The sequence below is a fragment of the Schistocerca cancellata genome, chromosome 1 (assembly GCF_023864275.1).
Source record: "Schistocerca cancellata isolate TAMUIC-IGC-003103 chromosome 1, iqSchCanc2.1, whole genome shotgun sequence".
NCBI classification, from domain to species: domain Eukaryota; kingdom Metazoa; phylum Arthropoda; class Insecta; order Orthoptera; family Acrididae; genus Schistocerca; species Schistocerca cancellata.
In genome coordinates this window covers 511,195,578-511,212,570 of record NC_064626.1, presented here as the reverse complement: position 1 = coordinate 511,212,570, position 16,993 = coordinate 511,195,578, and the positions used below count along the sequence as shown (strand labels likewise).

At 37.6% G+C, this 16,993-nt stretch overlaps 1 protein-coding gene across 3 annotated transcripts in view; it reads left to right on the top strand.

The window, feature by feature from the left end:
- Positions 1-16,993, top strand: part of LOC126178231 (uncharacterized) — a 401,103-nt gene that overhangs the window by 211,429 nt on the left and 172,681 nt on the right. For all 3 annotated transcript variants that reach the window (XM_049924516.1, XM_049924517.1, XM_049924515.1), the window contains 2 exons: positions 8,468-8,619; positions 8,714-8,779. In XM_049924516.1, the coding sequence (XP_049780473.1) occupies positions 8,468-8,619; positions 8,714-8,779 (218 nt within the window). The remainder of the gene's footprint in view (positions 1-8,467; positions 8,620-8,713; positions 8,780-16,993) is intronic.

Here is a 16,993-nt window from a genome sequence, read left to right as displayed (position 1 = left end):
TTATCAGGAGAGAGAAAACTGGCATTCTACGGATCGGAACGTGGAATGTCAGATCCCTTAATCGGGCAGGTACGTTAGAAAATTTAAAAAGGGAAATGGATAGGTTAAAGTTAGATATAGTGGGAATTAGTGAAGTTCGGTGGCAGGAGGGTCAAGACTTCTGGTCAGGTGAATACAGGGTTATAAATACAAAATCAAATAGGGGTAATGCAGGAGTAGGTTTAATAATGAATAAAAAAATAGGAGTGCAGGTAAGCTACTACAAACAGCACAGTGAACGTATTATAGTGGCCAAGTTAGACACGAAGCCCATGCCTACTACAGTAGTACAAGTTTATATGCCAACTAGCTCTGCAGATGACGAAGAAATTGAAGAAATGTATGATGAGATAAAAGGAATTATTCAGGTTGTGAAGGGAGACGAAAATTTAATAGTCATGGGTGACTGGAATTCAACAGTAGGAAAAGGGAGAGAAGGAAACATAGTAGGTGAATATGGGTTGGGGCTAAGAAATGAAAGAGGAAGCCGTCTGTTAGAATTTTGTACAGAGCATAACTTAATCATAGCTAATACTTGGTTCAGGCATCATAAAAGAAGGTTGTATACATGGAAGAATCCTAGAGATACTAAAAGGTATCAGATAGATTATATAATGGTAAGACAGAGATTTAGGAACCAGGTTTTAAATTGTAAGACATTTCCAGAGGCAGATGTGGACTCTGACCACAATGTATTGGTTATGAACTGTAGATTAAAACTGAAGAAACTGCAAAAAGGTGGGAATTTAAGGAGATGGGACCTGGATAAACTGAAAGAACCAGAGGTTGTAGAGCGTTTCAGGGAGAGCATAAGGGAACAATTCACAGGAATGGGGGAAAGAAATACAGTAGAAGATGAATGGGTAGCTCTGATGGATGAAGTAGTGAAGGCAGCAGAGGATCAAATAGGTAAAAAGACGAGGGCTAGTAGAAATCCTTGGGTAACAGAAGAAATATTGAATTTAATTGATGAAAGGAGAAAATATAAAAATGCAGTAAATGAAGCAGGCAAAAAGGAATACAAACGTCTCAAAAATGAGATCGACAGGAAGTGCAAAATGGCTAAGCAGGGATGGCTAGAGGACAAATGTAAGGATGTGGAGGCTTATCTCACTAGGGGTAAGATATATACAGCCTACAGGAAAATTAAAGAGACCTTTGGAGAAAAGAGTGCCACTTGTATGAATATCAAGAGCTCAGATGGAAACCCAGCAAAGAAGGGAAAGCAGAAAGGTGGAAGGAGTATATAGAGGGTCCACACAAGGGCGATGTACTTGAGGACAATATTATGGAAATGGAAAAGGATGTAGATGAAGATGAAATGGGAGATACGATACTGCGTGAAGAGTTTGACAGAGCACTGAAAGACCTGAGTCGAAACAAGTCCCCGGGAGTAGACAACATTCCATTAGAACTACTGACGGCCTTGGGAGAGCCAGTCCTGACAAAACTCTACCATCTGGTGAGCAAGATGTACGAGACAGGCAAAATACTCTCAGACTTTAAAAAGAATATAATAATTCCAATCCTAAAGAAAGCAGGTGTTGACAGATATGAAAATTACCGAACTATCAGTTTAATAAGTCACAGCTGCAAAATACTAACACGAATTCTTTACAGATGAATGGAAAAACTGGTAGAAGCCAACCTCCGGGAAGATCAGTTTGGATTCCGTAGAAATGTTGGAACACGTGAGGCAATACTGACCTTACGACTTATCTTAGAAGAAAGATTAAGGAAAGGCAAACCTACATTTCTAGCATTTGTAGACTTAGAGAAAGCTTTTGACAATGTTGACTGGAATACTCTCTTTCAAATTTTAAAGGTGGCAGGAGTAAAATACAGGGAGCAAAAGGCTATTTACAATTTGTACAGAAAGCAGATGGCAGTTATAAGAGTCGAGGGGCATGAAAGGGAAGCAGTGGTTGGGAAGGGACTGAGACAGGGTTGTAGCCTTCCCCGATGTTATTCAATCTGTATATTGAGCAAGCAGTAAAGAAAACAAAAGAAAAATTTGGCGTAGGTATTAAAATCCATGGAGAAGAAGTAAAAACTTTGAGGTTCGCCGATGACATTGTAATTCTGTCAGAGACAACAAAGGACTTGGAAGAGCAGTTGAATGGAATGGACAGTGTCTTGAAAGGAGGATATAAGATGAACATCAACAAAAGCAAAACAAGGATAATGGAATGTAGTTGAATTAAGTCGGGTGATGCTGAGGGAATTAGATTAGGAAATGAGACACTTAAAGTAGTAAAGGAGTTTTGCTATTTGGGGAGCAAAATAACCGATGATGGTTGAAGTAGAGAGGATATAAAATGTAGACTGGCAATGGTAAGGAAAGCATTTCTGAAGAAGAGAAGTTTGTTAACATCGAGTATAGATTTAAGTGTCAGGAAGTCATTTCTGAAAGTATTTGTATGGAGTGTAGCCATGTATGGAAGTGAAACATGGACAATAAATAGTTTGGACAAGAAGAGAATAGATGCTTTCGAAATGTGGTGCTACAGAAGAATGTTGAAGATTAGGTGGGTAGATCACGTAACTAATGAGGAAGTATTGAATAGGATTGGGGAGAACAGAAGTTTGTGGCACAACTTGACTGGAAGAAGGGATAGGCTGGTAGGTAATGTCCTGAGGCATCAAGGGATCACAAATTTAGCATTGGAGGGCAGCGTAGAGGATAAAAATCGTAGAGGGAGACCAAGAGATGAATACACTAAGCAGATTCAGAAGGATGTAGGTAGCAGTAGGTACTGGGAGATGAAGGAGCTTGCACAGGATAGATTAGCATGGAGAGCTGCAGCAAACCAGTCTCAGGACTGAAGACCACAACAACAACAACAACAAGCTGAATATGATAAAATAGTCTCCCATTGACCTTGAATTTTAGTCTTGCAGTTCAGAGTCTCATGTAAGGGACTGAAAATGTACTTGACCCAGAGCTTAATCAGATATTTATACGCATTGCCATTGAGCAAAACCACATGCTTACAGATTTTTCTGCGTGCAGCAGATTTAGATATTGTGTGTAGATTTTATTTCGTACTTTCTAAGATTCCACCCAGTTAGTTTCACTGACAGTGGACTGTTTATAAAAGTAAAGTGTTCTGCATTTTCTACTTTGATGATAGGCAGTGATGACAATCTTACTATGTAGCTTAGTTACTCTACACACTCATATATAATCTTATGTCAGCTCCTTTTAAGATAGTAGAAAATCATTTGCTTTCTTTAGATTACATTAACTGACCATACTTCTGAATTTTGTTACTGTAAAATACACAAAATAGTTTACATATATTGTCACTGTTTCGTTTGCACAAAAAAGTAACAATGTTTTGCCAGCAATGGACTTGTTGTTTCTTATTGTAGTATGTAGTATTATTCAGTGAGCTATGAATAATTATATTTGACTCTGTAGATGCACACCAAATAATCATTTTCTTATGAAACATTAATGAAGCTCAGGACAAGCCTAGTGTTGCTCTTTTAGTTCTTGTTTGTTTCGAAATGATGTAACTTCCACAACCACCTGTTGTTGTTGTTGTTGTTGTTGTCTTCAGTCCTGAGACTGGTTTGATGCAGCTCTCCATGCTACTCTATCCTGTGCAAGCTTCTTCATCTCCCAGTATTAACTGCAACCTACATCCTTCTGAATCTGTTTAGTGTATTTATCTCTTGGTCTCCCTCTACAATTTTTATCCTCCACGCTGCCCTCCAATGATAAATTCGTGATCCCTTGATGCCTCAGAACATGTCCTACCCAGCGGTCCCTTCTTCTTGTCAAGTTGTGCCACAAACTCCTTTTCTTCCCAATTCTATTCAATACCTCCTCATTAGTTATGTGATCTACCCATCTAATCTTCAGCATTCTTCTGTAGCACCACATTTCGTAAGCTTCTATTCTCTTCTTGTCCAAACTATTTACCGTCCATGTTTCACTTCCATACATGGCTACACTCCATACAAATACTTTCAGAAATGACTTCCTGACACTTAAATCTATACTCGATGTTAACAAATTTTTCTTCTTCAGAAATGCTTTCCTTACCATTGCCAGTCTACATTTTATATCCTCTCTACTTCAACCATCATCAGTTATTTTGCTCCCCAAATAGCAAAACTCCTTTACTACTTTAAGTGTCTCATTTCCTAATCTAATTCCCTCAGCATCACCCAACTTAATTCGACTACATTCCATTATCCTCGTTTTGCTTTTGTTGATGTTCATCTTATATCCTCCTTTCAAGACACTGTCAATTCCATTCAACTGCTCTTTCAAGTCCTTTGTTGTCTCTGACAGAATTACAATGTCATCGGCGAACCTCAGCGTTTTTATTATTTGTAGAAACCTTTGAGGACAAGTCAGTGGACTCGGCTAAAAATTTTCCTGGCACATTTGTGTGATCTATTTTAAAGTGTAACACATGAAAAAAATATCAACATTATATGTGAAAGCTTAGCTTCTCTTGCAGCTTATTAACCTTAGAGACCAAAATTATATGTGAAAGCTTTGCTTTTCTTGTAGCAACATTATGTATATTAATTTAAAACCTTAACTTTTCCTGTTTGTGTATCCATGCTGTTTTTGATGTTGCTATTAGCTGACTACATACGTGTCCTGGGATCTGAATATCCACTGTCATTGGCTAGCGAGATCACGTGACATGAGCTATGACTGGCTTACAAAAGTGCATCGCAATCTCGATTACAATGGTTCGGAAAGTAACATGCGGTATTTGGTGGAATTCTAATTTATAAGTGTCAGGAAGTCGTTTCTGAAAGTATTTGTATGGAGTGTAGCTATGTATGGAAGTGAAACATGGATGATAAATAGTTTGGACAAGAAGAGAATAGAAGCTTTCGAAATGTGGTGCTACAGAAGAATGCGGAAGATTAGATGGGTAGATCACATAACTAATGAGGAGATATTAAATAGAATTGGGGAGAAGAGGAGTTTGTGGCACAACTTGACTAGAAGAAGGGACCTGTTGGCAGGACATGTTCTGAGGCATCAAGGGATCACCAGTTTAGTATTGGAGGGCAGCGTGGAGGGTAAAAATCGTAGAGGGAGACCAAGAAATGAATACACTAAGCAGATTCAGAAGGATGTAGGCTGCAGTACATACTGGGAGAGGAAGCAGCTTGCACAGGATAGAGTAGCATGGAGAGCTGCATCAAACCAGTCTCAGGACTGAAGATCACAACAACAGCAACTTTCGTAATATGAAAATGTGCAGCGTGCATGTTGCTGCACATCAAAAGGGGTTTTCTTCCCTGAGTTTTGTTTTCTAAAGTGCCGAGAAGTTACACGCCCGTATATACAAACATAACCATTCAAAAGGATTGATAAGTTTTACAGTTCCGAGGGGAAATATACTGTCACTTAATAATGCGGAAAAAGTGTGTTTTCATCCGGGAGAAAGCGTATTTTTAACCGGGGAATCCGGGAAAAATCCGGGAATTTTTTTTCCTTGTCCACATATACACCCTGTACACATAATCTTGGATACCATTTTTCAGCAAGACAATGCACGAGCACATGTTGCTGCAGAAACAAGAGCGTTCTTGTTATCACAGGATGTCAGCCTTTTGCCCTGGCCTGCCAAATCAGCAGACTTGTTGCCAATCAAAAACGTGTGGATATGGTGAAACGATGGGTGATGCACTGTGACCCAAAGCCAACCCCCACAGATGAACTTTGGAACCAGGTGAAAGCAGCACCGATGGCTATATCATAGGATGCCATTCGTGCCTTACATGTGTCGATGCCGTATTATCAAGGCCCATGGTGGACCCTGTGCATACTAGGCAACAGGACACTTGCTGAACCGAGGTGACTGAAATGCAAAATCATTTCTGCAGAACATACTGATGTATATGTCCTATGAATATGAACATTCCCTCTAGCCGTTCCAGGTGTTTCGGTGTTTTGAACTTGATTGTAATATGCATTTTATCATTTACCATGCGAAGGAGTACTATGTCATAAAACTTTGCTGGGCGTGTTTGTTATTTGACACCATAAGCCAAAATTGCATGAAAGATTGTAAAGCCACAACTATAATTTTTGCACAGGTTGTTGTAAGAGACAGATAAATTTGCCCTATATGAAAACACTTGTGTTTATTTTCTTTGCTTTTATCTTTTATCATAAAAATGGTCATTACTAGAAAAAATGAGATGATTTCTTTGCCATATTTCTTATTGCTTATTGCTACAGGAGTGCCGTTTGTCTATATTTGGTCTAGCCCCATCTTTTATATAAATTCCCTCTTCAGAGATTGATTTCTAAACCTGATTGACTTTATTTTTGTTTGTCTGATCACACCTTAAAAATTTGTCTCAATATCACTTACAAAAAAAGGGGGAAATGATCAACTGTAATTACATTTCAAAGCTGTGTGCTATTCTGTCAAAAACTGTTTCTTCTGCTTTGAATATGTTAATCTCCTGCTTCAAGAGCCTACAGACTTGAATCATGACTACATCCATCATGTTCATAACAACTGACTCCTCCAAAGCATAAACTAAATTTGTTTCAATTTAACACAGTGTTAGTGACAAATACAACTAGCAGTTTCTTCCAGGACCAAAGTGCTTCTCCAGAGAATTGTTTTCTTTAGACCCCAAGACTTGTACCATTCTGTCAGACATTTCAAGCAATGGTGTGTAGATGGTCTAGACATTGCAACCTTCAGTGAAATACATACAGCAGTTATACAACATTTATTAAACTTTGCAAAAATGTATTTGTGGAACTCAACTAATATTGCTGTAATAAAACATGGGATGAATGAATGTTGCTATTCTTAATAAGTATGTTTTGAGCTGTGCCTGACTGGTGATACCTTACGACATGCAGAGTAAGGTTTGGTTTTTTTGAACAATGCAGTTTCCCACTTTTAATGAGTATTAATCAGTGCATATACTATAAATGCAAATACTGTTTCATGGTTGGCTGTGCCATTAGGGGGAGGGGGGGGGGGTGTTTGAGCCACCTAAATTGAAACTGCTTTCTTTTGAATCACAAGTTGTTTTACATATACAGGTGAAAAATAAATAGAGAGGGAGAGAACAGGTGTATGTGTTTTGTTTTGTTTTTGTTCCTAGTGGTGATTTGTGAATGTGGCATGATCTCCCCATTTAATCAGTAAGTCACCATCACTGGCGTCACATGCCCTCATTCCATGACACACTGTGAAGAAATTTGGATTTTAATGTGAGACATTGAAGCTAATTGTGATGTTCAGGAAATTTGTCCCTCCACCTCTCTTTGCACAGTCAGCTAAATATAGATGGTGAAAATTTCGTCCACCACCAAAATTTGAACTGGCAGCTCTTCACAATCATGCATTAGTGGCCTCATCAATGAAGCTGAGTTAGATATAAAATCTGTTAAAAGTTTTCATGTATTAATATTAATTTATAATAATTAATGGCGTATGCACTTTCAGTTGCTCCTATGAACTGTGAATCTTTTTTTGATTTAACCGTAAAGTTGTATGTAATCTGTGATCATATTTTATTTATGGAAGAGGAACATATAGAAGTAGGTGGGAAAGGATTTGCAGCTTCATTCTTTATGTTACGATTAATGGATAATTAAGACATAAAACTACCTTTTTTTAACAGTTCTGGTTAATACTTTTACTTAAAGTTATCACATTAAAGATGATGAATTCTCACTCTTTTAGTGATTCTTCCTATTTCTTTCTCCTTGAAAATTTATTGTTACTGTTAACATACTTGATTGTCAGTGAGTGAAATTATCTGTTTTATAGATACCTCGATTTTTAAGAATTTGTTAAGTTACTCAGAATTCTCTAGGGTCTTGTTTATTTTTATGGTACAAATGTGCAACATAATGATATCATAATAATCTCAACTTTATTTCTTGTCAAGAAATTAATATGACATACTTGAGAAGTGACTGAAAGGATGGGAAGGTGAAGAAGCAGCAGTTAGTGTTACTTATGGGATTCGTTACTGCATCAGTCAGTCATTGTGTTAATTATTGTGAAGCCAGAAAATTAAGAAACTCAATACCATATGCTGTAATTAGTACCAATGTAGATGTCAGTTGCTATCAAGCCGACAGTTAAAAACATGATTATTACCAATCAAAATATGGAGCTATTTCATTGAAGACAGGAATGTTATGTAATCTTTCATTCATGATCAGTGCCAATTCCTCAGCAATTCATTCAGAAGTAACACATTCCCACATAACTACAAATTTCTGCACCATTCAAATATGTCATCCACCAGAAACAGAACCAAAAAATTATTTAATATGAAGCATGGATGAGTATTAAGGTTATATTTATAATATGCAGCAGGACACTATTTTCTGTACTGTGAAAGAAATAATGCCTTGTGTTTTAAGGTCCATTAATATTTGCCTTTTTTTCTTTATTTACAGTATTTGAAAATCGTGAAAAGATGGTACTTGTTATGGAATATGCTGCTGGAGGAGAACTGTATGACTACTTGAGTGAAAGGAAAGTATTGTCCGAAGATGAAGCTCGACGAATATTTAGACAAATATCAACAGCAGTTTATTACTGTCACAAGGTCTGCTTCTTCAAAAAATATTCAGTATTGTTTTCAAACTTGAGTTGTCTCATAAACAGCAACCAGTAACATTTTTTTTCTCTGACATCCACAGCACAAAATTTGTCACAGGGATTTGAAGCTGGAAAATATTCTTCTGGACGAACATGGAAGTGCCAAGGTAATGTTGTACCTAGGATATTAGTTCCATCGTCTGCCAAGTGAAATTCTGTATCATCCACATTGTATTACCCCCATCTTAATTTACTGTTGAATGCTGAAGTACTGATGCTAATCTCCATCCATGTTTGTGGCAAACAGTCTCTTGTGAGCCTTTCGAGCTGTTTCAGGAGCTTAAATGTTAAGTGTAGGGGTTTATAATAATAACAGTAATAATAATAATAATAATTTATATAAGTAAAAATGTAAATGTTCGTTTGAACAAAATTGTAAATATCTGAAAGTTTTCACCAATAGCAATGAAATTTTGCCACTATGTTGCATTCAAACACTTGCCTGTTTTTATGTAGCTAATGGAGCACCATATGGTAAATAAAATTTAATACATGTATTATACACCGAGGTGATAAAAGTCCTAATACTGAGTTGGACATCCTTTTAACCACCGTAGTGCGGCAACTCATGGAGAGGACTCACCAAATCATTGGAAGTTCCCTGCAGAAATATTGGGCTATGCTGGCTGTATAGCCATCCATAAATGCAAAAGTGTTGCTGTTGAAGGATTTTGTGCACAAACTGACGTTTGGATTAGCTCCCACAAATGTTCAATGGATTTCATGTTGAGTGATCCAGGCGGTCAAACCACTCGTTTGTATTGTCCAGAATGTTCTACTCGTGAAAAATTGAGGCCCGGCGACATTGTGCATTGTCATCCATAAAAATTCCATCGTTGCTAGGGAATATGAAGTCTATGAATGGTTCAAAATGGTCTCCAAGTAGCTGAATGTAACCATTTCCAGTCAGTGATTGATTCAGTTGGACCAAGGGCCCAGTCCATTCCACGTAAACACAGTCCACACCGTCATGAAGCCACCACCAGCTTGCACATTTTCTTGTTGGAAACTTGGGTCCATGGCTTCGTGGGGTCTGTGCCACACTCAAACCCTACCATCACCTCTTACCAACTGAAATCAGGACTCATCTCCACAGGCCTCTGTTTTCCAGTTATCTAGGATCCAACTGATATGGCCATGATCCCAGGAGAAGTGCAGTAGGTGATGTCATGCTGTTAGCAAAGGCACTGTTGTCAGACGTCTGCTGCCATAGCCCATTAATGCCAGGTTTTACTGCACTGTCCTAATGGATATGTTTGTCGTACAATTCACATTGATTTCTGCAGTTGTTTCACGCATTGTTGCTTGTCTGTTAGCACTGACAACTCTACAAAAACGACGCTGCTCTCGGTTGTTAAGTGAAGGCTGTCAGCCACCTTCCCGTGATGACAGGTAATGCCTGAAATTTGGTATTCTCAGCACACTCTTCACCCAGTGAATCTTGGAATATTTTTTTAAATTATTTTGAGCTTTTCCTCATTACAGAAGCTTATCTCCAACATAATAATTTACTTGGAAATTACAATACAAACAATAAACGTTCTTAAACTATACTCTCAAAATATTTCTCCAGGTGTTTTGATCTTGCGTGTCCTCTTCCTCTGCGCCCATTCTCCTCATTGTATGCTGTACATTTTGGAGCCAGGTGGTCACAGGTCATCCTCTTCTTCTTCTCCCCTCCGGTTCCCACTCTAGTATCAATTTTGGTATTCTGGCTTCCTCCATTCGTCGTACATGCCCATACCACTGTAATTTCTTCCTATCCATTACGTCATATATTCTTTCTTTTATTTCCATTCTCCTTATTACTTCGGTGTTCCTTATCTTTTCTTTCCTGGAGATTCTTGCCGATCTTCTCCAAAAGTCCATCTCTAGAGCTTGTAATTTTTTAATGTGCTTCATGTTAATTGTCTAGGTCTCTGTTCCGTACAGAACCACACTCTCTAATATGGATTTGTATATTAATTTTTTAGTTCTGCTCATTACATTCCTGCTCCATAAGACTGAGTTAAGCATCCCAATGACCCTCCGTCCGCTACTAATTCTGTTATTGATTTCTGACTCTGATTTTCCCTCGATTTCTAAAATGGATCACAAATAACAGAAAGTGTTTATCTTTTTGATTTTCTTTCCTTCAATGTATAGCTCATCTGAATCATTAGTCAAATATTCTGTTTTTTGGTAATTAATCTTCAAACCCCAAGTTTTGTATGCTACTGCTAGTTGATTGCACATATAGTTAGCATCCTCCCCATCTTGTGCTACGACTACTTGATCATCAGCAAATAATAAATGATGTAGGTAAACTCCATCTCTTATTTCTAATCCCATACTATCACATTTATGAGACCAAGTTCTAAGGCTAATATCTACATAGATTTTAAATAATGATGGTGACATGGGACAGCCCTGTAAAAGGCCTTTGCTTGTTCTAAATTTCTGTGAAAGTTTATTACCAACTTTCACTTGGCAAATGTTATCTTTATACATCTGTTGTATTATTTTAATCAAGGAAGGGTTTATGTTTGCCATATGTAGTGCTCTCCAAAGTAATTTTCTTGGAACAGTATCATACGCTTTTTCTAGATCTATGAAAATTAATCCTATACTTTTTGATTTTTCCCTATGTTTCTCCAAAATCTGCCGTAATGTGAAAATATGTTCTACACATGATCTCCCAGCCGTGAATCCACATTGTTCTTCTTGGGTTCTAAAATGTTTTTCCAGTTTGTTTTTAATTACTTTCGCAAAAGTTCTCATTAATGTGTTTGTAACACAAATTCCTCGATAGTTTGAACAAATTTTGCGATCCCCTTTCTTAAATATTGTATTAATGTAACCTAGCTTCATCTCGTTGGGTATTGAATCTCCATGTATCATTTTGCTGAAGAGCTGTGTTATCAGTTTCACAATTTTGTCACCACCATATTTCAGACACTCCAGATTGATATTGCCTGGTCCCAGTGATTTACCATTCTTTCCTGTTCTCATCGCCTGAAGTACTTCACTTTCTAAAATATGGATCTCATCATCTTCATGTCCTTTATCTTCCCCTGTTCCTTCTTCTAGATATTCTTCTCTGTCCTCATTTAATAATTTTTGGAAATACTCTTCCCATTTCTTTTGTGTTATCAGTTGGAGATTAGTTTTGCTTTTTGTATCCTGTCGAAGCCCTTTCAATACTGACCATGCTTCTTTTGCTCTCCCAAATCCTAATTTGCTATTCACTTTGGCACATGTTCTTTCCCATGCTTCATTTTTTGCCATCCTTATTTTTTTATCACTTCATTCATCTTTTCCTTGTATATTGACCTTGTTTCTTCTGATTTATCATTCAACCACTGAAGGAACGCATTTCGTTTTTCTCTAACGAGGACCTCTAGTTCCTCTGACCACCACTCTGCTGCACGGTTGTGGTTGCTATCTTTTTTACCCAACACCTCTGTTGCTATGATTTTCACATTAGCTTTTATATAGTCATATATTTCCTCTGTACTTCCTTCAAATGATTCGACCAGTTTCCTTTCCATCCTGGCCGCTGATACTTTCGTCTTGTAGGCTGTCAATATTAAAAGGTAAATTTTCATCTTTCTCAGTCTGGTTCGTTTTATTTATGTTACTTGCATCACTCCTTCCATTCTTCCATGGCCAGAAAGACTTCATTTTAACTAGATAGTGGTCTGATCCACACTGGGCTCCTCTATAAGATCTGACGTCTACTGCCTTGAAACTACTTGTTTGCTAATGATAATATAATCTATTATAGAACGAAGTTCTTTGGTGTTCTGTTGCCAAGTATACTTATGAATGTCCTTATGTTTGAAAAATGTGTTGGTAATTTTTAGATCAAATTGTTCACAAATTGCAATCAATCGTTCCCCATTGTCATTATATTCGTCCTCTCCATGTTTTCCTACTATTCTACAAGATTCTCTAATTCCTACCCTTCCATTCAGATCTCCCATGATAATCAGTTCCTTTCTTCTTGGGATTTTTTTCAATAGTCTCCCTGAGGGTGTCCCAAAATGTATCTTTCTCCTTATCTTTTGTGTCGTTCGTGGGTGCATATACGCCAATAATCACAACTTCCCTAGCAAATAATGTCATTTCAACAGTTATAATACGTTGATTGATGAATGTCCAATTTGTGATTCTTTCTTTCCATGATTTCTTTATCATAATGGAGACTCCTGCTTTGGCTCTTACTGCTTTTGATACCCCCACTCCAGATATGTACATAATTATCCAGTTCTTCTTCTCCTTGGCCTTTCTTCTTTGTTTCAGAGAGTACGACAACATCCATGTTGAACATGTCAAGTTCTGCAGGGAGTAAATTTATTTTAGTGGAAATACCTTGCACATTCCAGCATCCAAACATAATTTTCCGTTTCTCATTGCCAGTTCGTCGTCCAAAGTTCCAATTTTTCTGAGGCATATTATTAGGTTTTTTAGCATTTTTATGTTTTTATGTGAGTGAGGAGCTGGCCCACTGCACAACCCCCAACCCGGAGGACCAGGTAATTTTTACTCAAGGTTTTCTTCCTTTAGCCTTTGATAAGCCAATATCATACTACAAGGCAGCAGTTGCTAGTTTTGGTCCACCCCGGGTATTTTATTTCCCCGGTACCCACCATATCTGGTGAGCATTCCCCTATCCGCCACCTGGGGAGGCGCCCGATGGGAGACCAGCAAACTCCACAAACTCATGGAATATTGAATTTCATAATGAATTCTGTATTTTGTATTCAGAGTCTGTTAATTCCCGTCATGTGGCTATAATCACATGGGAAGCCTTTTCACATGAATCAGCTGAGTACAAATGATAGCTCTGGCAGTGTGCTACTCCTTTTATACCTTGGGTACACAATGCTACCATCACATGTATATGTGCATATCACTGTATCATGGCTTTTGTTACCTCATTGTATATATTTGTATCTGCATGGTGCTCCAGAATGTATGCAAAAACACTACATATTCAAATGCAATGTAGTGTCAATGTTTCATAGGAATTGGTGAAGAACTTTCAGAGGTTTAAGACATTGAACAAACAAATACAAGATTTTTGCTAACAATGTAGTTCCTTTATATATACACACACACACGTTTAATTACCATATGGTGCTCCACTGGGTGTACAGAAACGTGTGTATTCAAATGCAATGCTGTGGAAAAGTTTTGAAGGAGTCATTGAAAAACTTTGGAGATTTAAGTGGTGGGTTTTTTTTTTTTTTTTTGGGGGGGGGGGGGGGGGGGGGGGTCACCATCACATCTATAGAAATAAACATGTAAATGTGTGTTTGTTGAAAATATTAAATCTACAAAAGTTCTTCACTGATTACTTCGAAGTTTGTACACAGTGTTGCATTAGAATATGAGCGCATTTTTATATACGTTCTGGGATGCCTTCATGATAGATAAAGGGAAACATTTTTACCAAAGATCTTGAAAAGGTCTTCACCAATTTACTCCAAATTCTTATTCAATACTCTAACGATGGTTTTCCCAGAGGACAGGAAAGTTGTATTTCTGGCATTTGGGCTTATGATTAGAATACTCCTACACAATCTGAATTTGCAATAACAATAAACAAGTCTGAAGGTTGGAGAGCGGAGGGAAGAAGAGAGGGACAAAGGGGTGGGAGGAAATTGACAGAGGGAAAGGAGGGGATGGACAGAGAGATGGGGCAGAAGGTGATTAAGACGTATATGCAGTTCCTGTACATATTAGAAAGTGTGCATTCTCTTATATTGCTTTTCCATTCAACCAGACTGAGCTATAGCAATATATTTCAGGGGGGTATAGCTAGTAATATAATAAATAGCCATTTAATATCTTACCTTAAGTCCTTTATTATTCCTTGACAGCATTCATCCGTAATTGGCCCCCTGCAGCCTAGCTCACACATTTACTTCTATTTTTATGTGGCTGTGCCATTGTGTATGTCTTAAATTCCTCTTTGCCCTGTGAAAATGGAGAAAATTTGCATTTTAATACTAATGAGATCATCAACAGGAGTTTGGCTGAGGGCGTGCTGGAGGGGTGTGGAGCTGTATTAACATTCGAACTTTGTTTCACATTCTGTTATTTTTGTGTGTGTGTGTGTGTGTGGGGGGGGGGGGGGGGGCAGTGAGCAGATGCTGCTGCTGTTGTTGACAAAGTGAAGCAGAAAATCGTGGTAAAGGAAATAAATTCTTCTGATAAAATATTCATTGTTATTCTCTATAAACACAACCAAATAGCTTCAGAGTGCAGAACAATTTTAATACATTTTGGTCACAATGGGTAGGAGAATTGCTCATTCTGAAAAAAATACTTGAAAATGGCCATGCAGGGAAAATTGGTTGGATGTGTTTCTAAAGAACAGATTTATAAGCCATAGTGGTTTCCTGCTTGTAGATATAAATAATTTTTTCTGGAACATAAGCAAACTGTATGCTGGGAAATTAGAGATGCTGCTCCAGTATTGAAACACGTAACTGCTGTTTGTGACATTTGCAACTCTTCAGAAGGCTATTGAGATCACAGCAAAGCACATTTGAATGGACAATGAAAAACTGTAGTAAATGAGGTAAATGTTGAGATGTGCATAATTGACCTGTGCACTTCATTAAATAAAAAGAAATTACTGTTTACTAGCTATACTACAAAAATCAATGTAAATACATAAAACTGCAACCAGTCACATTTTGAAATACTTATTTATTCCATGAACAAGTTTTTGAACTTTTTCTTGCTTATCTTCAGATGGTGCACGTGGAAGTTATACATGACTGTTTCATAGTGATGCTAGATACTGACTCTGTGACAATAAGTTAGAAAAATACTTTAATGTATTGCTATGAGAAATGTTTATATTGCATGTGAGTGAATAGGCGGCTTTGTAATTAGTATCCACTTAGCAGCTTTTACTGTGGTGACCAACTGGTTACAAATCATTTTTACAAATTACTCACTTTTCACTGCATATGAATAAATGTACTGATCGCTACAATACTTTGCCAGTATCCAGCATATACTGCACACCTAGTATTTGTTATAAAGATTTTTTCGCAAAGATATAACATACTTTGTTCAGAGACATTGGTTCAAATGGCTCTGAGCACTATGGGACTTAACTGCTGAGGTCATCAGCCCCCTAGAACTTAGAACTAATTAAACCTAACTAACCTAAGGACAGCACACACATCCATGCCCGAAGCAGGATTCGAAACTGCGACCGTAGTGGTCGCGCAGTTCCAGACTGGAGCGCCTAGAACCGCTCGGCCACTCCGGCCAGCGTTCAGAAACATTATTTTCTTCTTCTTTGCATACACATTAGAACCTCACTAGTCTATCCCATATAGGACCAGGAACATGGTTGGAATACAAAAAAATGTTGGATTGTCAAAGCACTTTTATTGACCTGTAACATCACTGTCCAGTAGCTTGTGACTTCCATTAGTGTTACTACAGAGTGCAACAGTTGATCTGTCTATACCAAGTTCTGTTCCTGTTACAGACTCTTTTTGGTGCAGCAAGAGCTTTTATAGGGAACATTCATCAATGTTATACACTTAATCAAGGGTCAGATTAAGCTCTTTAACTAAGTTTCCAAATTACAGAACAAATTCATTAGCAACTGTTTTGTCAGCAGGCAACTTCTTCCTGCAAAATAATAACATTTTAGTTGCCATGTCATTTTTTTCTTCCACCAATGTAATCAGCCCTCACTCACTGTGAACATTTCAGTTTCATTGTTTTAATCTAATTTTTCATATAAAATCAGTGCCTTTTCTTTCATGATTGAACCAAACAACAGATTTCCTTTTCTGCTCATCTGCTCAAACTACATCTGCAAAGCATTGTCTAAAATTTCACTTTCAGTCTTCTTAAAACTCTTATGTATTTTCAGTTGTTTCTCATCATCAGTTGCGATTGCATGACTATCAACAGTTTTCCTATTTTTTCTGCAGTCTCTAACAGTTGTTATGCCAGTCCCTACCTCACTTGCAATGTTTTCAAGAGACTCGTCTTTATCTAAAATTTCAACCATTTTCAGTTTCTCCACTAAAGATGGTGTCACATGTTTTCATTTAGTTGATGCCATGATTTAGTTGTACACAGTTTAATGAAAGACGAGCACTGTCTCTAATAAAAAATACATGCACAATGACATTTGGTTAATAAGTCAGAAACAACTTATTTCATATAACTGCAAGGGCTTTGTGGCCAGAGTCAATTGACATAAAAGTTTCCTGATTATCATACCATGACATAAAGTAAAAGCTACCAACATTTCAGCCATAGTTACAGTGACCACCTTCTGGGTCTACTGATGT